This window comes from Carettochelys insculpta, chromosome 1 (genome assembly GCF_033958435.1).
Source record: "Carettochelys insculpta isolate YL-2023 chromosome 1, ASM3395843v1, whole genome shotgun sequence".
Classification (NCBI taxonomy): domain Eukaryota; kingdom Metazoa; phylum Chordata; order Testudines; family Carettochelyidae; genus Carettochelys; species Carettochelys insculpta.
In genome coordinates, this window is record NC_134137.1 from 16,679,001 (window position 1) to 16,696,489 (window position 17,489).

Sequence of the window (17,489 nt, forward strand, 5' to 3'; positions counted from 1 at the left end):
CAAATGCCTGGGCTCTTCTCGGCCAATAGGAGCTGAGCGATTTTGTAATTGGGCGAGGGCTGTGTGCAAAGTCTGCCCCTCCTTCTCAGCATCCAGAGCAGGGAGCTACATGGATCAGGAAGCCACTTAGCAGCAGCGGTTGTCTGCTGTGTGCCTGAATGTCCCAATGGGGCAATCTGCAGGCTGGATCTTGCCCAGTCCTGATTTATCTGAAAAACAGGATTTGAAACTTAATGTTTATAAACATTTTTGAAATTATTGAGATTGTAAACTTCTCTCTCAGTGAGTTCTTTGCTCAGGAAGCAATGTGTGTTCATATGTGTTCATGCAGCACTTGATTGATGTGTCTGGGTGATGCTGCAGTATAATTATTTAATAATGAAGAATTATATAAATGCTGAATAGAAATTAACTTGTACTCTGTCTGGCTATTATTTATCAGTGAAAAACCAGAGCCATACCTTGAGTTTAGTGAATTGGGATGAGTGCCCAGACCTCGCACTTTGGTAAGGCAGGAGCCAACTGCGTGAGTGCTCCAGGGCTGGCGCTTTCATAGGAAAAAAAAGGTGGGTCGTGAGCACCCATCAGCAGCCCCCCCTTTATTAGAACCTCTTCCTGATGCCAGCCCCTCCTGCCCACCAGAATACCCTGCTGCTCAGCACTTACCACCTGGCGTAAATCAGATGTTTCACGGCATCAGGAGGCATTGGAGCAGGGGAGATGAGCAAGGGAGCATTGTGCTTGGGAAAGGGGGAGTACTAGGCAGTGTGGGGAGTCAGAGCAGGGGTGGGAAGAGGTGGGTGTGGGCATAGTCTAGAGAGATGGGGTGGAGCCTGGGCAGAGCTGGGGAGCACCCCCCAGCAGAGTGGAACTTAGAAACTCAGCGCTGAATATGGCTGTATTTTTAATTAATTATTTTGGTGCTGGTATTCTTCAGTTCAAGTCAGGATGAAGGCTCTTCGGGAATAACACTGAGTAAAAATATCCAGTTAACATAATCAGCGCTGTCCACTAACTGTCTGTACAGGGCAGCATCTAAATTTGCTTTTAAAATTTTCTCTTCAAATGCCATAATAAAAATAAAAACACACTTAGGATAATGCAAAATGTTGTCAGGCAGTTGGAGAGGATGTATTAGTTTATCTAAATACGCAAGAGAACCAGGACTAGAGGGAGCCAATCCATGGGAGCATTGGTAATTTGTTACAGATAATGGTTTCTGTGAGTAAGGAGGAAGGCGAAGTCAGACAGGGTTCTTGATGGTGCCTCAGTAGGTGTGAACTCTGATCTGTAAAAGGAAAGTCGTAACAAGAAAGGTTTAATGAAGAAAATGTGCTGAAAATTAAGTGGTGTGTCACTAGAATAGATGTGCCTAGAAGTGCCTAGAATAGGTACTCATGAGCTATGCAATAATCTGTGTGCAGTAGGTGAGAAAGACAACTTCTAGGACCATATTTTCAGATGAATAATAAATTGGGATGTGTGTAAACACTGAGAGAGATCATTCAGCAGTACCTACAGAAATTAAAAATACATGCAGAAGGCAGTTGAATGACGCTGAAACTGGAAAAAAACCTCCCATCTTATTTTTTACTCTTTGTTGTAGACTGCTCTGTCCTACCAAAAAAGCTTTCAAGCTCAGTCTTAAGTAAATCATTACCCTCTTCATCCTTCATACCCCCCAGAGCTAGGTTCTCTAAAACCTGTTGCTCTTATGGCTCTGTAATACAGTGTGATCCTGTCCTCTTCTAGTGGCTGAAGCATATAAAGCTTTGATTTTGTCCCAACTTTACCCCAACTTTGATTTAAGAGAATTACTGACTATAACTGATTCATGCTTTTAGACCCAAGGTTCAATCCCCACTACTAGTGATGCATTCAGCATTTGTAACAGCAACGAAGGGTCCTGTGGCACCTTATAGACTAACAGAAAAGTTTTGAGCATGAGCTTTTGTGAGCACAGACTCACTTCATCAGATGCTGGTCTTGGAAATCTGCAGTGTCAGGTATAAATAAGCCAGAGCCAGGGTGGGGATAACAAGGTTAGCTCAGTCAGCAAGGGTGAGGCTTACTACCAGCAGTTCATCTGGAGGTGTGAACACCAAGGGAGGGGAAGCTGCTTCTGTATTTAGCCAGCCATTCGCAGTCTTTGTTTAAGCCAGAGCTGAGGGCGTCGAATTTGCAGATGAATTGTAGCTCAGCAATTTCTCTTTGGAGTCTGGTCCTGAAATTTCTTTGCTGAAGGAGAGCTACTTTTAAGTCTGCTACTGTGTGGCCTGGGAGATTGAAGTGCTCTCCTACGGGTTTTTGTATATTGCCATTTCTGACGTCTGATTTGTGTGCGTTTATTCTTTTACGTAGAGACTGTTCAGTTTGTCCGATGTATATAGCAGAGGGGCATTGCTGGCACATGATGGCATAAATTATATTGGTAGATGTGCAGCTGAATGAACCCACGATAGTGTGGCTGATCTGGTTAGGTCCTGTAATGGTGTTGCTGGTGTAGATATGTGGGCAGAGCTGGCAACGAGGTTTGTTGCATGGATGGGTCCCTGAGTTAGAGTGCCTGTGGTGCGGTGTATAGTTGCTGGTTAGGATTTGCTTCAGGTTGGCAGGTTGTCTGTGGGCAAGGACTGGTCTGCCTCCCAAGGCCTGTGAAAGTGGGGGATCATTGTCCAGGATGGGTTGTAAATCCCTGATGATGCGCTGTAGAGGTTTTAGCTCAGGACTGTAGGTGATGGCTAGTGGTGTTCTGTTGGTTTCTCTCTTGGGCTTGTCCTGTACTAAGAGGCTTCGTGGCAGATCAGCCACACCATCGTGGGTTCATTCAGCTGCACATCTACCAATAAAATTTATGCCATCATGTGCCAGCAATGCCCCTCTGCTATATACATCGGATAAACTGGACAGTCTCTACGTAAAAGAATAAACGCACACAAATCAGATATCAGAAACGTCAACATACAAAAACCCGCAGGAGAGCACTTCAATCTCCCAGGCCACACAGTAGCAGACTTAAAAGTAGCTATCCTACAACAAAGAAATTTCAGGACCAGACTCCAAAGAGAAATTTCTGAGCTACAATTCATCTGCAAATTCGACACCCTCAGCTCTGCCTTAAACAAAGACTGCGAATGGCTGGCTAAATACAGAAGCAGCTTCCCATCCCTTGGTGTTCACAACTTCAGGTCAACTGCTGGTAGTAAGCCTCACCCTTGCTGACTGAGCTAACCTTGTTATCCCCAGCCTTGCTATGGCTTATTTATACCTGGCCCTGCAGATTTCCATGACCAGCATCTGATGAAGTGAGTCTGTTCTCATGAAAGCTCATGCTCAAAACTTTTCTGTTAGTCTATAAGGTGCCACAGGACCCTTCGTTGCTGTTACAGATCCAGACTAACACGGCTACCCCTCTGATACTTGCATTCAGCATTTAGCTCTCTTAAAATTAGTAGTAACAATTATCTTGTAACACAGGATATATGACACTGTATGACTGTCAGTGCAGATCAGTTAAAAGATCTCTCTTGAATGCTATGTAATCTCAAAGGCAAAAACTACATTCCTTTTTACCTCAGTGTTGCCACCAAAATCATCTTCCTTCTCTGTCATGCAAAATCATGGCACTCATCCTGTTAAATCCACACATTTGCCTCAAATTGTACATCAATTTCAGTTTCTCATATATTCCCTAAAAAAAAAAAATCAACCCATTCCTTGTCTTTCTGCCCTGATTTTCTCCTATCCCCCCGTCTTCTCTCAAAGCCTTCTTGTTTACTAGCTTCATCACACTTGTTTTTGTATCTAGTTTGAAGCTTCCACTTGTCTGAAACTCTTCTCTTCTTTCTGTGTACCACATAACCACTTTCTTTTTTATTGAAATCACCTGATAAAACATCCTAGTACCACTATTACTGCTACTACTTGTTCTTGTTCTTCTTTCATGTGGCCTTTGTAGCAACAACTATCTTCCTGTGTGGAGTGGTGAATGTACCAGCCATGCTGGTCTGTATCTAAAGATGTGCAAGACTAAATTAGGCACAAGACGCACTAATGAAAAAATACTGTAATGTTTTTCTATGTGTAAGGTGTCGAATGAGCTGTCTTGCCATTAAAAATATTAGACTGATCAAGAAAAAAAACTCTGGTAGTGAGATCCATTCAACTGAGGAATAGTCACCCAGAAAAGCAGTAGAGAGTGTACTGTGGGAGACAGTTCTGCTTTGGCTGTGGGGGTGGCCAAGAGGACTTAAGCATGTTGTTCCTCATTTTGCACTATAGGGGAGAATTCAGATTGGATCAGAAACAAATGGTCACTGCAGTATAGCAAGAGCAGATGTGGCCAGAACTGGGTAAATAACTAGTTAAGGAAAAAGATTTACTTTCTGGAAAGGATGGGGACTGGCGGTTTAGTCCTTTTTGTCCTAAATGTACACTCATCCCTCTTTAAACGAGTACTTTACTTACAAGTACTCGCTTAAACAGGGGACACACATATTTAACCTTTGTTCACTAGATGAGTGAACTCCCCCCCGCTATTACGAGCCTTACCCCCCTCTCTGCGGACCCAATCCTCCGCAGCCTGACACCCCCCCACTCACCCCACAGACCCAACCTGCTGCAGCCTGATCCCCTCCACAGGTCCCATGGCCTCAAACCGCAGCAGCCTGACCCCCCGCTGCTGGCCCCACAGCCCTAAACCAGGGCAGCCTGACCCCCCTGCGGCCCCAAACCTCGTCAGCCTGACCCCTACACCGGCACCATGGCCCCAAACTGCAGCAGCTTGACACCCCAGCCCACCCCACCCCCTGCCAGCCCGTGCACACAACCTGCAGCAGCCTTTACCCCCCACCCACCGCATGGACCCAACCCACCACAGCCTTAATGTCCCCCGTCTGCCCCACGGACCCAACACTGCCACCAGGTTTTAACCTTCCCTCCCGCTTATAGCTCCAAACTGCCCCCAGCCTTTAACCCCTCCCCCCGAAAACCCAAGGTTCACTTACTTTTCAAAAGAAGCACCACATGCTGCCACTCCTTCCCCGCGTTACGAGCACTAGGAACAAATCAGAGACTTTTATATGTATTTTAATGGTAATTTAGTGTCCCTCTTGCGAGTTTTTGCCTGGAAGCAGAAAGTTGGGAACAAATTGTGCTCATATAGTGAGGGATGAGTGTATTAGTTTATACATAAATGCATTGGATAATCTACTATGACAGTAATGCAAAATATTTTAGGAAATCGGAGACAGAATTGATATAGAACAACTTTTCTCCTATATCTGGATTGAACAGGATTGATTCAATGAGAAACTTGCAGACTTTTTATGTCTGATTTCACTTGATCTGACGCTCTTTAAGGGGAAAGTTGAGATTTACTTTGTAATTTACTGGAGTAAGCTGTGAGTTGACATAATGGCAAGCACAGTATCATCAACAAATATCTCTGATCTAGAATCCTTAGTCTGAGATATGGGGGGAAAGATAACATTTTGGTCCCAAGTGAATTTGTGTACAGTATTTTGATAAATCTTTAAAATCCATTTTAAATTGTAACTTCATTTTCTAGTTTATTATTTTTTCAAAATAAGTATATAACTTTATTAAAAGTGCCATGTTGGAAAAAAGCTTAAATGATCCATCACATTATATGAAACACCTACTTTTAAATACTGCTTAAAATGCATATTTATCTGGGAAACTGGGGAAAATAGTTTACTTTGGGAGAATATATACTTATTTAGCTCCATGATCTTGTGTTGTGGTGAATAATACTTCAGTTTTCTACTTCAAGAATACCTTCAATTTAAAAAAAAAAAGTGTGACTGGCATTGTCTTCATAATAAAAATGACTTGCCTTGAAAATAAGAAATTGTAAATTCTTTTGAACTTCATTTTGCTTTTATAGTATGTTTTTGCACAGCACTGTATCATGAAGGAGATAATGAAAAACAGCATTTTTCCCTATTTGTTAAAGTTGTCTTACTTCATACAAACAAGGGCCCAGGCAAGGATTTGACAGACAACTGATAAATATGAATTAAATTAAGCTGTCAGGTGGCTAAGTAACAAGATTATACCTGTAGACAGACCTAAAATCCTTAGCAAACCACTCACTTCCTGATTTGTGTTCCAGAGTCGACAACTGGAATCTGAAACAGGGACAACGGAGGAGCACAGTTTAAACAAGGAAGCTCGGAAATGGGCTACCCGTGTTGCACGTGAGCACAAAAACATCATCCATAATCAACGGGTAGGTTGAAAATAAATAAATGGATGACATGAGAAAGATACAAACACACTGAAGAGATGCTTTCAATATCTTGAATTTAATGTTGAAGTGCACCGGGGGGATGGACACCTAGTGTCATGTCTTAGAGGGGCTAGCAGTAGTATAGATTTGATGATTTTGAGATTATTTTTCTTATAGACACCTCAGTTAAAGGAAGCACCTCTATTAATACCAGCACTTAAGCATATAGTAAAGTCACTGAAGTTCAAGCATATGCTTAAAGTTAAGCAAATATTTAAATATTTTCTAGAATCATGGAAGTATGTTAATTTATTTACATAACGGAACATAAGAACAGCCACAGGGAGTCACACCAAAGGTCCATCTAGCCCAGTATCCTGTCTTCTGACAGTGACCAATGCCAAGTGTCCCAGAGGGAATGAGCAGAACAGATCATCCTGTCACCCTTTCCCAGTCTTGACAAAACAGAAGCTAGGGACACTATCCCTGCCCATCCTGGCTAATAGCCACTGTTGAACGTATCCTCTGTGAATTTATCTAATTCTTTTTTTGAAACCTTTTAAAGTCTTTTATTTCACAACATCCTCTGGCAGTGAGTTTCACAGGTTGATTGTGCGTTGTGGAAAGAAGTACTTCCTTTTGTTTGTTTTTCAATTTGCTACGTATTAATTTCATTTGGTGACCCCCCTAGTTTTTGTGTTAAAGGAAGGAGTAAGTAACTTTTCCTTATTTACTTTCTCCATACCAGTCATGAGTTTGTAGACCTCTGTCATATCCCCCATAGTCTGTTTTCAAGCTGAAACATCCCAGTCTTATTAATCGCTCCACACATGGCACCTGTTCCATTCCCCTAATCATTTTTGTTCTTTTCTGAGCCTTTTCCAATTCCAGTATGCCTTTTTAAGGTGTGGCAACTACAACTGCACACAGTATTGAAAGTGTGAGCACGTTATGCGTTTATATAGAGGCAGTGTGATATTTTCTGTCTTATGTATCCCTTTCTTAATAATTCCCAACATTGTTTGCTTTTTGGACTGCCACTACACACTGAGTACCTGTTTTCAGAGAACTATCCACAGTGACTTCAAGATCTCTCTCCCGAGTGGTAACAGCTAATTTAGACCCCATCATTTTATATGTCTAGTTGGTGTTATGTTTTCCAATATCCATTACTTTGAATTTATCAACACAGAATTTCATCTGCCATTTTGTGGCCCAGTCACTCAGTTCTGTGAGATCTTTTGAAGAGTTTTATGGTCTGCTGTGGACTTAACTATCCTGAGCAGTTTTGTATCATCTGCAAACCAGTCAAGCCATACTAACACAAAATGAATCATCCATCCTACCTTGTCTCAACTTACTGTTTCACCAAGCATTGCAAAGTATATGGGTTTTGATGGGATGGACATGAGGTATAAAGACCAATATGAGGGCAAGAATTAAGTGTCACTTGAATGTTAGACCACAGTTTTAACATTGCAATGCTTGCTTTTGGAGCATTCTCAGAACACAGTTTTCTGATGGTATAATTTTACCCATTAAAGTCTGAGTTTTTTAAAAGGAGGTTACATCAGTCTACAAAGTGTTCATCCTGCAGTGTAGCACCACTCATCACCCTAGCATCTGAATATGATTAATTCAGCACAGAGTCATAAAATAGTTACACTGTGCATAACTGTGCCATATGTATGGTATCTTTCTCTTATTTTTCATAGGCTCTTGAGGAGTTAGAATGCCATGGACCTGTGGTATCTGAACAAAGCCGAGCAGAACTGGAACAGAAAATAGATGAAGCTAAGGAGAGCATCCGCAAAGCAGAGGTGAGAGAAGTTGTTATGACATGGGTTTTGGTTCCTTAAGCAGTGGCACAGCTATCACAACAGTTTAATTTGTGTGAAGATCTAGACTTCTAGCATCAAAGGATCAGGGAACTTTAACATAAGACTTGGCATTTCTCTTAGATTTCATTCCACTTGAATCATGACATCAATTTAGTGCAAGGCTCAAGAGATTATATGAGCAATAAAAAATGAAATCCTCCTGGTGATATGGATTACTGTATTTTTTTCTACTGTGCCCTGATCAGGGAGGTAGGTATTTCAGCTTCTACCTTTTCTCAAGTTACATAGATGGTAAAACAACCTGAAATTTAAATTGCTTCATCACACCTGAACGAACTAATATCAGAAAATGTTAGTCACAAATCTGCCTTCAGCTCATCAGCTCTTTGTAGCAGCTCACCATATGTTCATTTACGCTGACTGGGCAGTTTTATGTGCATGAACATATCTATATATATAAAAATAAGAAAATAGCTCAAGTAAGCTTTCTAGTATTTCTCTGCCATTGGCACTTCCCTAACATGTCATTGAAAAGGTTATAAAGGGTGTGACATCTGTTCCACCTTAATGAAGTGATTGTAAAGAAAGGAAATACAGTAACTTAATTTTTAACTAGGCAATGCTATGTTGCTGAAAGTTAAGTTTTATGCAGGCTGAGTCAATAAAATGGCAACAGGAACTGATCTGTTATACTTTCAGCTGAGTGGATTGCATAATTAAAGTTGTAGAGCAAATGGAATTATTTAGTTTCAGTGGCTTTTCATACTGCCAAACGATCAAGGTACCTGACGTGATTAGGAATGTGATTTACAATTTGCCGGGGGGTGGGAGAGTGAGGAAGAACATGAGCAATGGGAGTTCATTCCTGTTTATGGTATGGTAAATTTTGTCAGCTGTTTTTAAAACATTCATAATGTCATGCTCTAGTCACATTAATATTTTGTAATACAAGAAAATTTTATTGCGTATAACATCTTCATATGAACCCTATCCCAGAGCACTTTTAGAATCATAGAGCTGGAAGGGACCTTAGGAGGTCATCTAGTCCAGCCCCCTGCCAAAAGGAGAATCAACCCTAACTAAATCATCCCAGCCAGGACTTTGTCAACCTGGGACTTAAAAACCTCTAGGGACAGAGATTCTACCACCTCTCTAGGTAAAGCGTTCCAGTGCTTCACCACCCTCCTGGCAAAGTAGGTTTTCCTAATATCCAACCTACACCTCTCCCTCTTTAACTTCAGACCTTGTCCTTTGTCCTTGTTCTGCCATCCATCACTACTGAGAACAACCTCTCTCCATTTTCTTTAAAGCCCCCCCCCCCCCCCCGGAAGTTGGAGGCTGCTATCAAATCACCCATCACTCTTATCTTTTGCAAACTAAATAATCCCAAATTCCTCAGCCTCTCCTCATAGGTCATGTGCTACATCCTCCTAATAATTTTTATTGCCCTCTGCTGAACCCACTCCAGTGCATCCACATCCTTTCTTTACTGGAGGGGCCAGCACTGGACACAGTATTCCAAATGTGGCCTCACCAATGCTGAATCAAGGGGAATAATAAGTTCTCTAGAGCTGCTGGAAATGCTTCTCCTGCTGCATCCCAATATGCCATTAGCCTTCATAGCTACAAGAGCACACTGACTCATATCCAGCATCTCATCCACTGTAATCCTCAGGTCCTTTTGTGTTGCAATGCTGCTTAGACAGTCGGTCCCCAGCCTGCACAGAGGCTTGGGATTCTTCCGTCCCAAGTGCAGGACTCTGTACTTGTCCTTGTTGAACTTCTTTTGGCCCAATCCTCCAATTTGTCTAGGTCATTCTGGACTCTATCCCTGCCCTCCAACATATCTACCTCTCCCCCTAGCTTAGTGCCATCTGCAAATTCACTGAAGGTTCAGTCCATCCCCTCATCCATGTCATTAATAAAGATGTTGAACAATACTGGCCCTAGAACTGATACTTGGAGCACTCCACTTGAAACTGACCGCCAATCAGACAGAGCCATTGATCACAACCCATTGGGCCTGACCATCTAGCCAGCTTTCTATCCATCGTACAGTCCATGTATTCAATCCATACTTCCTTAACTTGTGGGAAAATGTATCAAAAGCTTTGCCGAAGTCAAGGTATGTCACATCCATTGACTTCCCCGTGTTCACAGAGCCAGTTACCTCATCATAGAAGCTAATCAGATTGGGCAGGCATGACTTGCCCTTGGTGAATCTGTGTTGACTACTCTTGATCACTTTCCCCTCTTCCAAGCGCTCCAGAATGAATTTCTTGAGGATCCCCTCCATGATTTTTCCAGGGACTGAGGTGAGGCAGGATGGTCTATATTTCCCTGGATTGTCCTTCTCTTTTTTAAAGATGGGCGCTACATTTGCCTTTTTCCAGTCATCCAGGACCTCTCCCGATATCCATGAGTTTTCAAAGATAATAGCCAAAGGCTCTGCAATGACATCTGCCAATTCCCTCAGTACCCGTGGATGCATTAAATCCAAACCCATGGATTTGTGTGTGTCTAGCTTTTGTAAATAGCTCTTAACCTGTTCTTTTCCCACCAAGGGCTGCCCACATACTTGCCATACTGCATTGTCTAGTGCTGTAGTCTGGGAGTTGACCTTATTCATGATGACTGAGGTAAAAAAATCATTGAGTACTTCAGCCTTTCCCACATCATCTGTCATCAGGTTACCTCCCTCATCCAGCAACGACCCCACACCCTCCCTGATAACCCTGTTGTTGTTAACATGCCTGTAGAAACCCTCCTTGTTGCCCTTCATATTCCTTGCTAGCTGCAGTTCCAATTGTGCTTTTGCTTTCCTGATTACTCTCCAGCATTATTCAGCCATATATTTGTACCCCTCCTTAGTCACCTGTCCAAGTTTCCTCCTCTTATACTCATCCCTTTTGAGCTTTCCCTGTTAAGCCAAGCTGGTTGCCTACCATATTTGCTTCTCTTACTGTGCATCGGGAGGGTTTGTTCCTGTGCCTTCAATAGGATTTTTTTTTAAATAGTGCCAGTTCTCCTGAACTCCTTCCTGCTTCATATTAGCTTCCCAGGGGATCTTGCCCATCAGTTCTCTCACAGAGTTGAAATCTGCTCTTCTGAAATCAAGGGCCTTTATTGTACTGCTCACCTATCTTCCTTTTGTCAGAATCCTGAAATCTACGATCTCATGGTCACTGCAGCCCAGGTTTCCACCCACTTCTATTTCTCCTTCTATTTCTTCCCTGTTTGTGAGCAGCTGGTAAAGCTGCGTGTGGCCCCAGCTCAGTTCCTTCAGCACCTTTTCCAAGAAGTTATCCCCAGCATTTGCCAAAAACTTTGTGGATTGTCTGTGTGTTGCTGTATTGGTCTCCCGGCAAATGCCTGGGTGATTAAAGTCTGCTGTGAGAACCAGGACCTGTGATCTGGAAGCTTCTTTTAGTTGTCTGAAGAAATGCTCATCTGCCTCATTTCCTTGATCTGGTGATCTATAGCAGACCCCAGCTACATCACCACCTCTGTTGTTTATGCTTCTGAGCCTAACCCAATGACTCACAACTGGCTTTTCTCCCTCCATATACTGGAGCTCTGTGCAATCATACTGCTCTCACATACATTGTAACTTCTCCTCCTTTTCTCCCCTGCCTGTCCTTCCTGAACAGTTTATACCCTTCCATGATAGTGCTCCAGTCATGGGAGTCATCTTACCAAGTCTCCATTATTCCAAACACCTCATAATTCTTTGGTTGTGCCAGGGCGTCTAATTCTTTCTGTTTGTTTCCAAGGCTTCTTGCATTTGTGTACAAACACCTGATTGGCCTACCTTCTCCTTTTGAAATGTGTCCTCCTTTGTTGTTCCTTCCTCCTTCCCCACTTATCTCAGGGCTTGTGTCACCATCCCTCAACAAACCTAGTTTAAAGCCCTCCTCACTAGGCTTGCAAGTCTGCTTGCAGACATGCTCTTTCCTTTCTTTGTTAGGTGGATCCCATCTCTTCCTAGCAATCCTTGTTCCTGAAACAGAATCTCCTGGTCTAAGAAACCAAATCACTCTTTCCAACAGTACCTGCATATGAAGTTAAATAATAAATACATATAGAAAAGACAGTGAATAAGAATTAAGTAAAGCAAGAGAGAAAAGTGATATTTTCAGATCAGATGGGAAGTTACAGGAAACAGACAAGTGATACAGTCAATATGACTTCTGGAGGAGGAGTTTTTTTTACCAAATTTTTTTATTAAGGGACAGACGCTGCTAATATTAAGTGGAAGAGAAGGAAGTTCAATTACAGCAAGTTGAACAATTTTAAAAATAAGTTGTTAGTTATATACCTAAAGCAATAGAAAGTTGTTTAGAGATAACAATGTTCTCACTTTTCTCCTTTGTGTGAAAAAAAGAAGGGCAGCAGAAGTTTTACCTGCTGATGACTGGAAAGCTGAAACTTGGTGCTGCTATACAAATGTAAGTTGCAGAAGTCATGATGAAGGGAGGTTAAAGGCTATTCTCAGTAGAGGTGAAATTGAGACAGTCGTACATGGGTAATGTTGAAGAGCTAAAAATAGGAAGATTTACAAATGAGCAGGCCCACCAACGGGGTTTAGGAGGAGGAAAAGGGGACAGTTTAAGGGGAAGTCTTGCCTTATTAGGAAGGAAGAAAGGGAACCCTCCATTAAGTGTGCAGGAGGGTGACATGGATTGTTGTGGGGAGAAAAGAAACATGAAGATTATGGAAGTGCTGCTTTACATATGGGGGGGGGGGTAACCTGGGAAATGGCTCCTCCCTTTCTGTTTCCCTTCCTCTGGGGCATTTGCCTCCCCAGAGCCCCAGTAGTTTGGTAGGGGCCTTCCAACCCAGCATCACCCACAATAGACCAAAATGTGACAATTGCAGAATGTGACAACTGCAGATCTCACTGGTTTTTAAGGAGAAAGCTGCTTTTTAAAAATATGTTGTTGTGTGACTCAGGTCTGTTTTGCAGTGCATAACAAACCAGTTTGGCCCATCAACCTGTAACAGATTTCAAAAGCTGGCCCACTGGATATACACACAGTGAAAAAATCCATTCAATTTTTTTTATTTAATCCTATTCATATTTAACTCTTATTGACATAATTTGATGTTTAGGAAGCTGAGCATATTGTACCATTGGATCTGTCACCTCATGCAAATGTCTGATATCACCATAGTGATTATAACAGGAAAATTATATTTTAGATTCAGGTTCTCAGTTCATGGACTTTGCTTCCTAAATAGACCAGAGAGGTTACTTGATGCTCTATTATTTGTTGTCAGACAGTCCCATACTTAAAAGTGCAAAAGTACCATCCGTCCTAATTTACTACAGCAGTCTCAAAGAGAGTTGTCAAGCTAACAAGGCAGATACCAAATAGTCACCTCCATAAAGTTGGGATCCTTTCCTTACACAAGTAGATTAAAAATACGCTTCACTATCATTAATCTAAAGTAACAGGAGTGTGGAGAAGATTTTCCCCACTGGCGCAGTGTATTTTTAGAGACTTGTTAGTTCAATTTACTTACTAATCCCTTCCCCCAGACTCCTTGTTAAAGTTAGGCAAATCTGTACTCATTCCCCAATTGTTCTTATTTGCTTAGTAGATACACAACAGATCTATTTAATTGCTGTAAAACACTTCCTCTCTTTGTTACTGTGCATGGCAAATATTCACGTAGAAGTAGCCGTGTTAGTCTGCATCTTCACAAAACAGAAAAGCAGTCATGTAACACTTTAAAGACTAACAAAATAATTTGTTAGGTGATGAGCTTTCGTGGGACAGACCCACTTCTTCAGATCCTGAATTTTCAGATCTGAAGAAGTGGGTCTGTCCCACGAAAGCTCATCACCTAATAAATTATTTTGTTAGTCTTTAAAGTGCTATTAAAACTGTAGGTTGAACCTCTCTAAACCAGGACTCTTGTCCAGCAGGACCATACCTGTTTCTGGACTGGAGAGCCCTGGCAGTCTGGTGTCCAGTGGCAGGAGTGCCTGAGAGCCCTGTTACAGCACAGTAGAAGTCTCAGAACAAGGATTAGCATACTGTGCTTTCAAACAGAAGTATGCCAAGCTCCTTTGTTTTGTTTGTTACTATGTTACATTTAAAGAAGAACATGGTTCTGATAATAATTTAATATTAGCAAATGCCTGGCATGAGCATCAGCACAGAACAAAATGTTCTTCCCACAGTGGTTGATACTTAGGGCGTGGCTACATGGCAGCATGCACATAAGAGTGCAATTCTACAGGGCTCTGCCTTGCTACCCAGGAACGTCCCATGTGGCCACTGCTACACAGCAAAAGTTCCAATTCACAGCTTGGCGTACTTCTGTTTGAAAGCACGGTATGCTAATCCTTGTTCTGAGACTTCTGCTGTGCTGTAACAGGGCTCTCAGGCACTCCTGCCACTGGACACCAGACTGCCAGGACTCTCTAGTCCAGAAACAGGTATGATCCTGCTGGACAAGAGTCCTGGTTTAGAGAGGTTCAACCTACAGTTTTAATAGAAGAGAATGGAACATACACAGCTGAAAAGGAGTATTCATTGCCCCCCCTTTTTTTTTTTAATTCCTTGAAATTCTGTTGCCCTTTATGGACAGTTAGGAAAATAAGACATTATATGCAATTATTCAGCAAAGGGTGGAAAACATGCAGCAATAACTATATGTTAAGTACTCTTTTTTTAGAACATTAAGGAAACTTTCTGGGCATTTTGTAGGTTTTAGGTCAGGCTGTGAGGGTAATCTGAAGGTGATCTAATTGTCCTCAATAGCTTTCCTTTTTTCCTCAGACTGTATCCCTTTACTTTAATTTTTCCTCTCCATTATGCCATTACTATAGCTACTAATCTGTATTGCAGAAACAAGTGAAAGGTAGTAAAATATGAAGCTGTTCAGTTGAATTCCCTATTCTTTTTTTAATCTACATAAAATCCTGCCTCTGGGACTCTTCTTCTAGGTTATTTGATTTGTTTCTCCAATATTTTCATTCTCCTCTAAGTTAGAGGAGCCTGTCACTTAAATTGCATTTTGTTAGGTTTCACCAGACAATATAACTGGTTGCAAGACTAAAGAAATTCTTTTGACCTGGAAGAGAGTATATCCATCTGTTCAGACTGTTTTTGCCCTGGTAGGAGAACAGGGACTCCACAGCAATTAATTCTATTTTCATTTACATTTTGCTTCATAATTAGGATAACTATAACTGTCAAGAGACTAGTTTTACCAGATTAGATTTGATTAAGGCTCATTATACTGCTATTTACTTCTCTTCATTGGATTAGATGCAGAGTTCAACAGAGACAAACACCACTTAAATCCACCTTTAATTGTAAATTTGGGACTACTTTTCCTCTCTCCTTATATTAACTCATGGATATTTATTAAGGTCTAACTGAAACAGTTCTGTCTTACTAGCTATACACCTTTTATAACAGGCTATTATATATTAATCACGTGCCACTTATAGTTGTACTGTATCTCAAGTCATATATCTACATTTCAATGATCAGACTGTTTGTTTGCATGTTTTTTCACTCTGACTTCCTACCTTACTGCTGATATATGTGGTAGTATTCTCAGCTCATAATAATTGTGAGAAAATCTAATTCCCTCTGCTTCTGCCAAAATAATTAAGCAGAATAAGGAAATTAACAGAAAATTCAGCTTGTGAAATAGCACTTGCTTCTGTTGATGGTTTTGCTAAGAAAGCTCAAGATCAGGGGAATACGGTGAAGCAAACAAATTGCATGTCCAATAAGAAATCTGTATGATCTCAGTCCTTCCATAAGCAGATGTCTGATTTGAAAAACCAAAGTTAGTTTGACTTCTGCAGATCATGAGTTTTGAATTGGCTTAGTGTAGCCTGATCGAGGAAGGATTAGTGTTATTAATGTGAATAGTCTGGGTTGTAGGCTTGCCTGTGGAACTGAGCAGGAGATAGTAAGGCTTTTATCCCAGTATCAAGCTGCATGGAATATACAGAGAACCTTTAGGGTTGTTAACACTGAGACAAAACAGTTTGATTTCTATTCCATATATTTTAATTTAAATAGCAATTTGAACAGTAAAATAAATCAGGGTTACAAATGCAATATTATCCGTCTAAAATGCCTAATGGTGTTATTTCTATAAGCTGTAGTTAATACACTCATACCTGTTCTTGATAACCCAGTGATACGAGATGAAGGATGAGCCTTGCCTCCGGTATGTCAAAACAGTTCAGGTCCAAGTTTCTCAGCTCTCAAGTGGGAGATATGCAGAAGCTAATGCCAAGAGCTATTGAAAACTAACTTAGTTTACATAATTGACTGATTTAAACCTACACTGAAGTGCGAATCTGTTAGAAAGATAAAGTTTAAAGACTAATCTTAACTTCTAACTCCAGATTCCTCCTGTTCTTCTTCCCTCTTCTTCCTTTCTCTAAATTCACGAACCAACCAAAATCTCCAGGCACCCTGTTTTATATGCTTAGGAGCTTGGGCCCTCCTTCTATGCCCACATTTAAATTCCTCACCCACAGACTGTTAAGGTACACTTACTCCATAGACTGAACACATGGCATATTTTATACATATGTGTTAATTATATTAGATCATTTTCACCTATGTAATTTCTATTCTTTTTGTGGTGTACTTCTTATGTTTGTGGATATTCTTGGAAGCCCTCTTTGCATTAAAAGTTACTTTATCTAGTTGTCATCTTTCCCGGTGAAAGATCCTGAATATATGCAAGTTGTCTTTGCTATCTAGGTGAGAGGTCCTAGACATAGATGTGCTCTTTCTTAGTTCAACATACAGGATATGGCCGGTAGATCCCTTATGTTACAGCCGAATTGCTTAAATATAAACCTAGTATAATACAACCAGCAATTATAAGCAAGCAAACAGGTTAGCTCTATAGGCTGCATTAGTGGGAAGAAGTTTAAGTACAGCTAGACAGATAAAATTCTTATCTCAATGACGATACAGTAAACACTCAAAATGCGCAACTGCAAGTTGCGCTTAACTCACATTAACGCGAGTTAAGTACAACTCACAATCCCGCTCTCCCCAGCCCTGGCTCAAACCCCCCCACCCTGTGCAGCACCTGTTCAACTTCACCTGCACATGGCTCTGGCTCACCCCCGACCCTGGTGCCGGGCTCCCACGCTAGCTCACCACACCTCAGGCGTGTCTCTGGCTCAAACCCCCTGCCAGCTCACCACCCCCACGTGTGGCTCTGAATCAAGCCACCTCCCTGGTTCAAACCCTCTGTGCACAGCTCCAGCTCAACCCCTTGCACACGGCCACAGGTCAAACCCCCCGCTGCCTGGCTCACCACTCCCAGGTGTGGCTCTAATTCAGCCCCCCCGCCTCCCCTGCGGCCCTGGTTCAGCCACCCACCCCCACATGCGG

At 41.7% G+C, this 17,489-nt stretch overlaps 1 protein-coding gene and 1 long non-coding RNA gene across 5 annotated transcripts in view; one reads left to right on the plus strand and one right to left on the minus strand.

Annotated features, from left to right (window-relative positions):
• FCHSD2 (FCH and double SH3 domains 2) overlaps nt 1–17,489 on the plus strand; it is a 316,194-nt gene that overhangs the window by 257,644 nt on the left and 41,061 nt on the right. For all 4 annotated transcript variants that reach the window (XM_074980103.1, XM_074980193.1, XM_074980270.1 and 1 more), the window contains 2 exons: nt 6,137–6,253; nt 7,969–8,073. In XM_074980103.1, the coding sequence (XP_074836204.1) occupies nt 6,137–6,253; nt 7,969–8,073 (222 nt within the window). The remainder of the gene's footprint in view (nt 1–6,136; nt 6,254–7,968; nt 8,074–17,489) is intronic.
• Nucleotides 894–12,586, minus strand: LOC142003471 (uncharacterized). Its single transcript, XR_012642844.1, has 3 exons — nt 12,499–12,586; nt 5,007–5,056; nt 894–1,288 (listed from the first exon to the last, which is right to left on the minus strand). It is a non-coding gene; the product is annotated as an uncharacterized LOC142003471 (long non-coding RNA).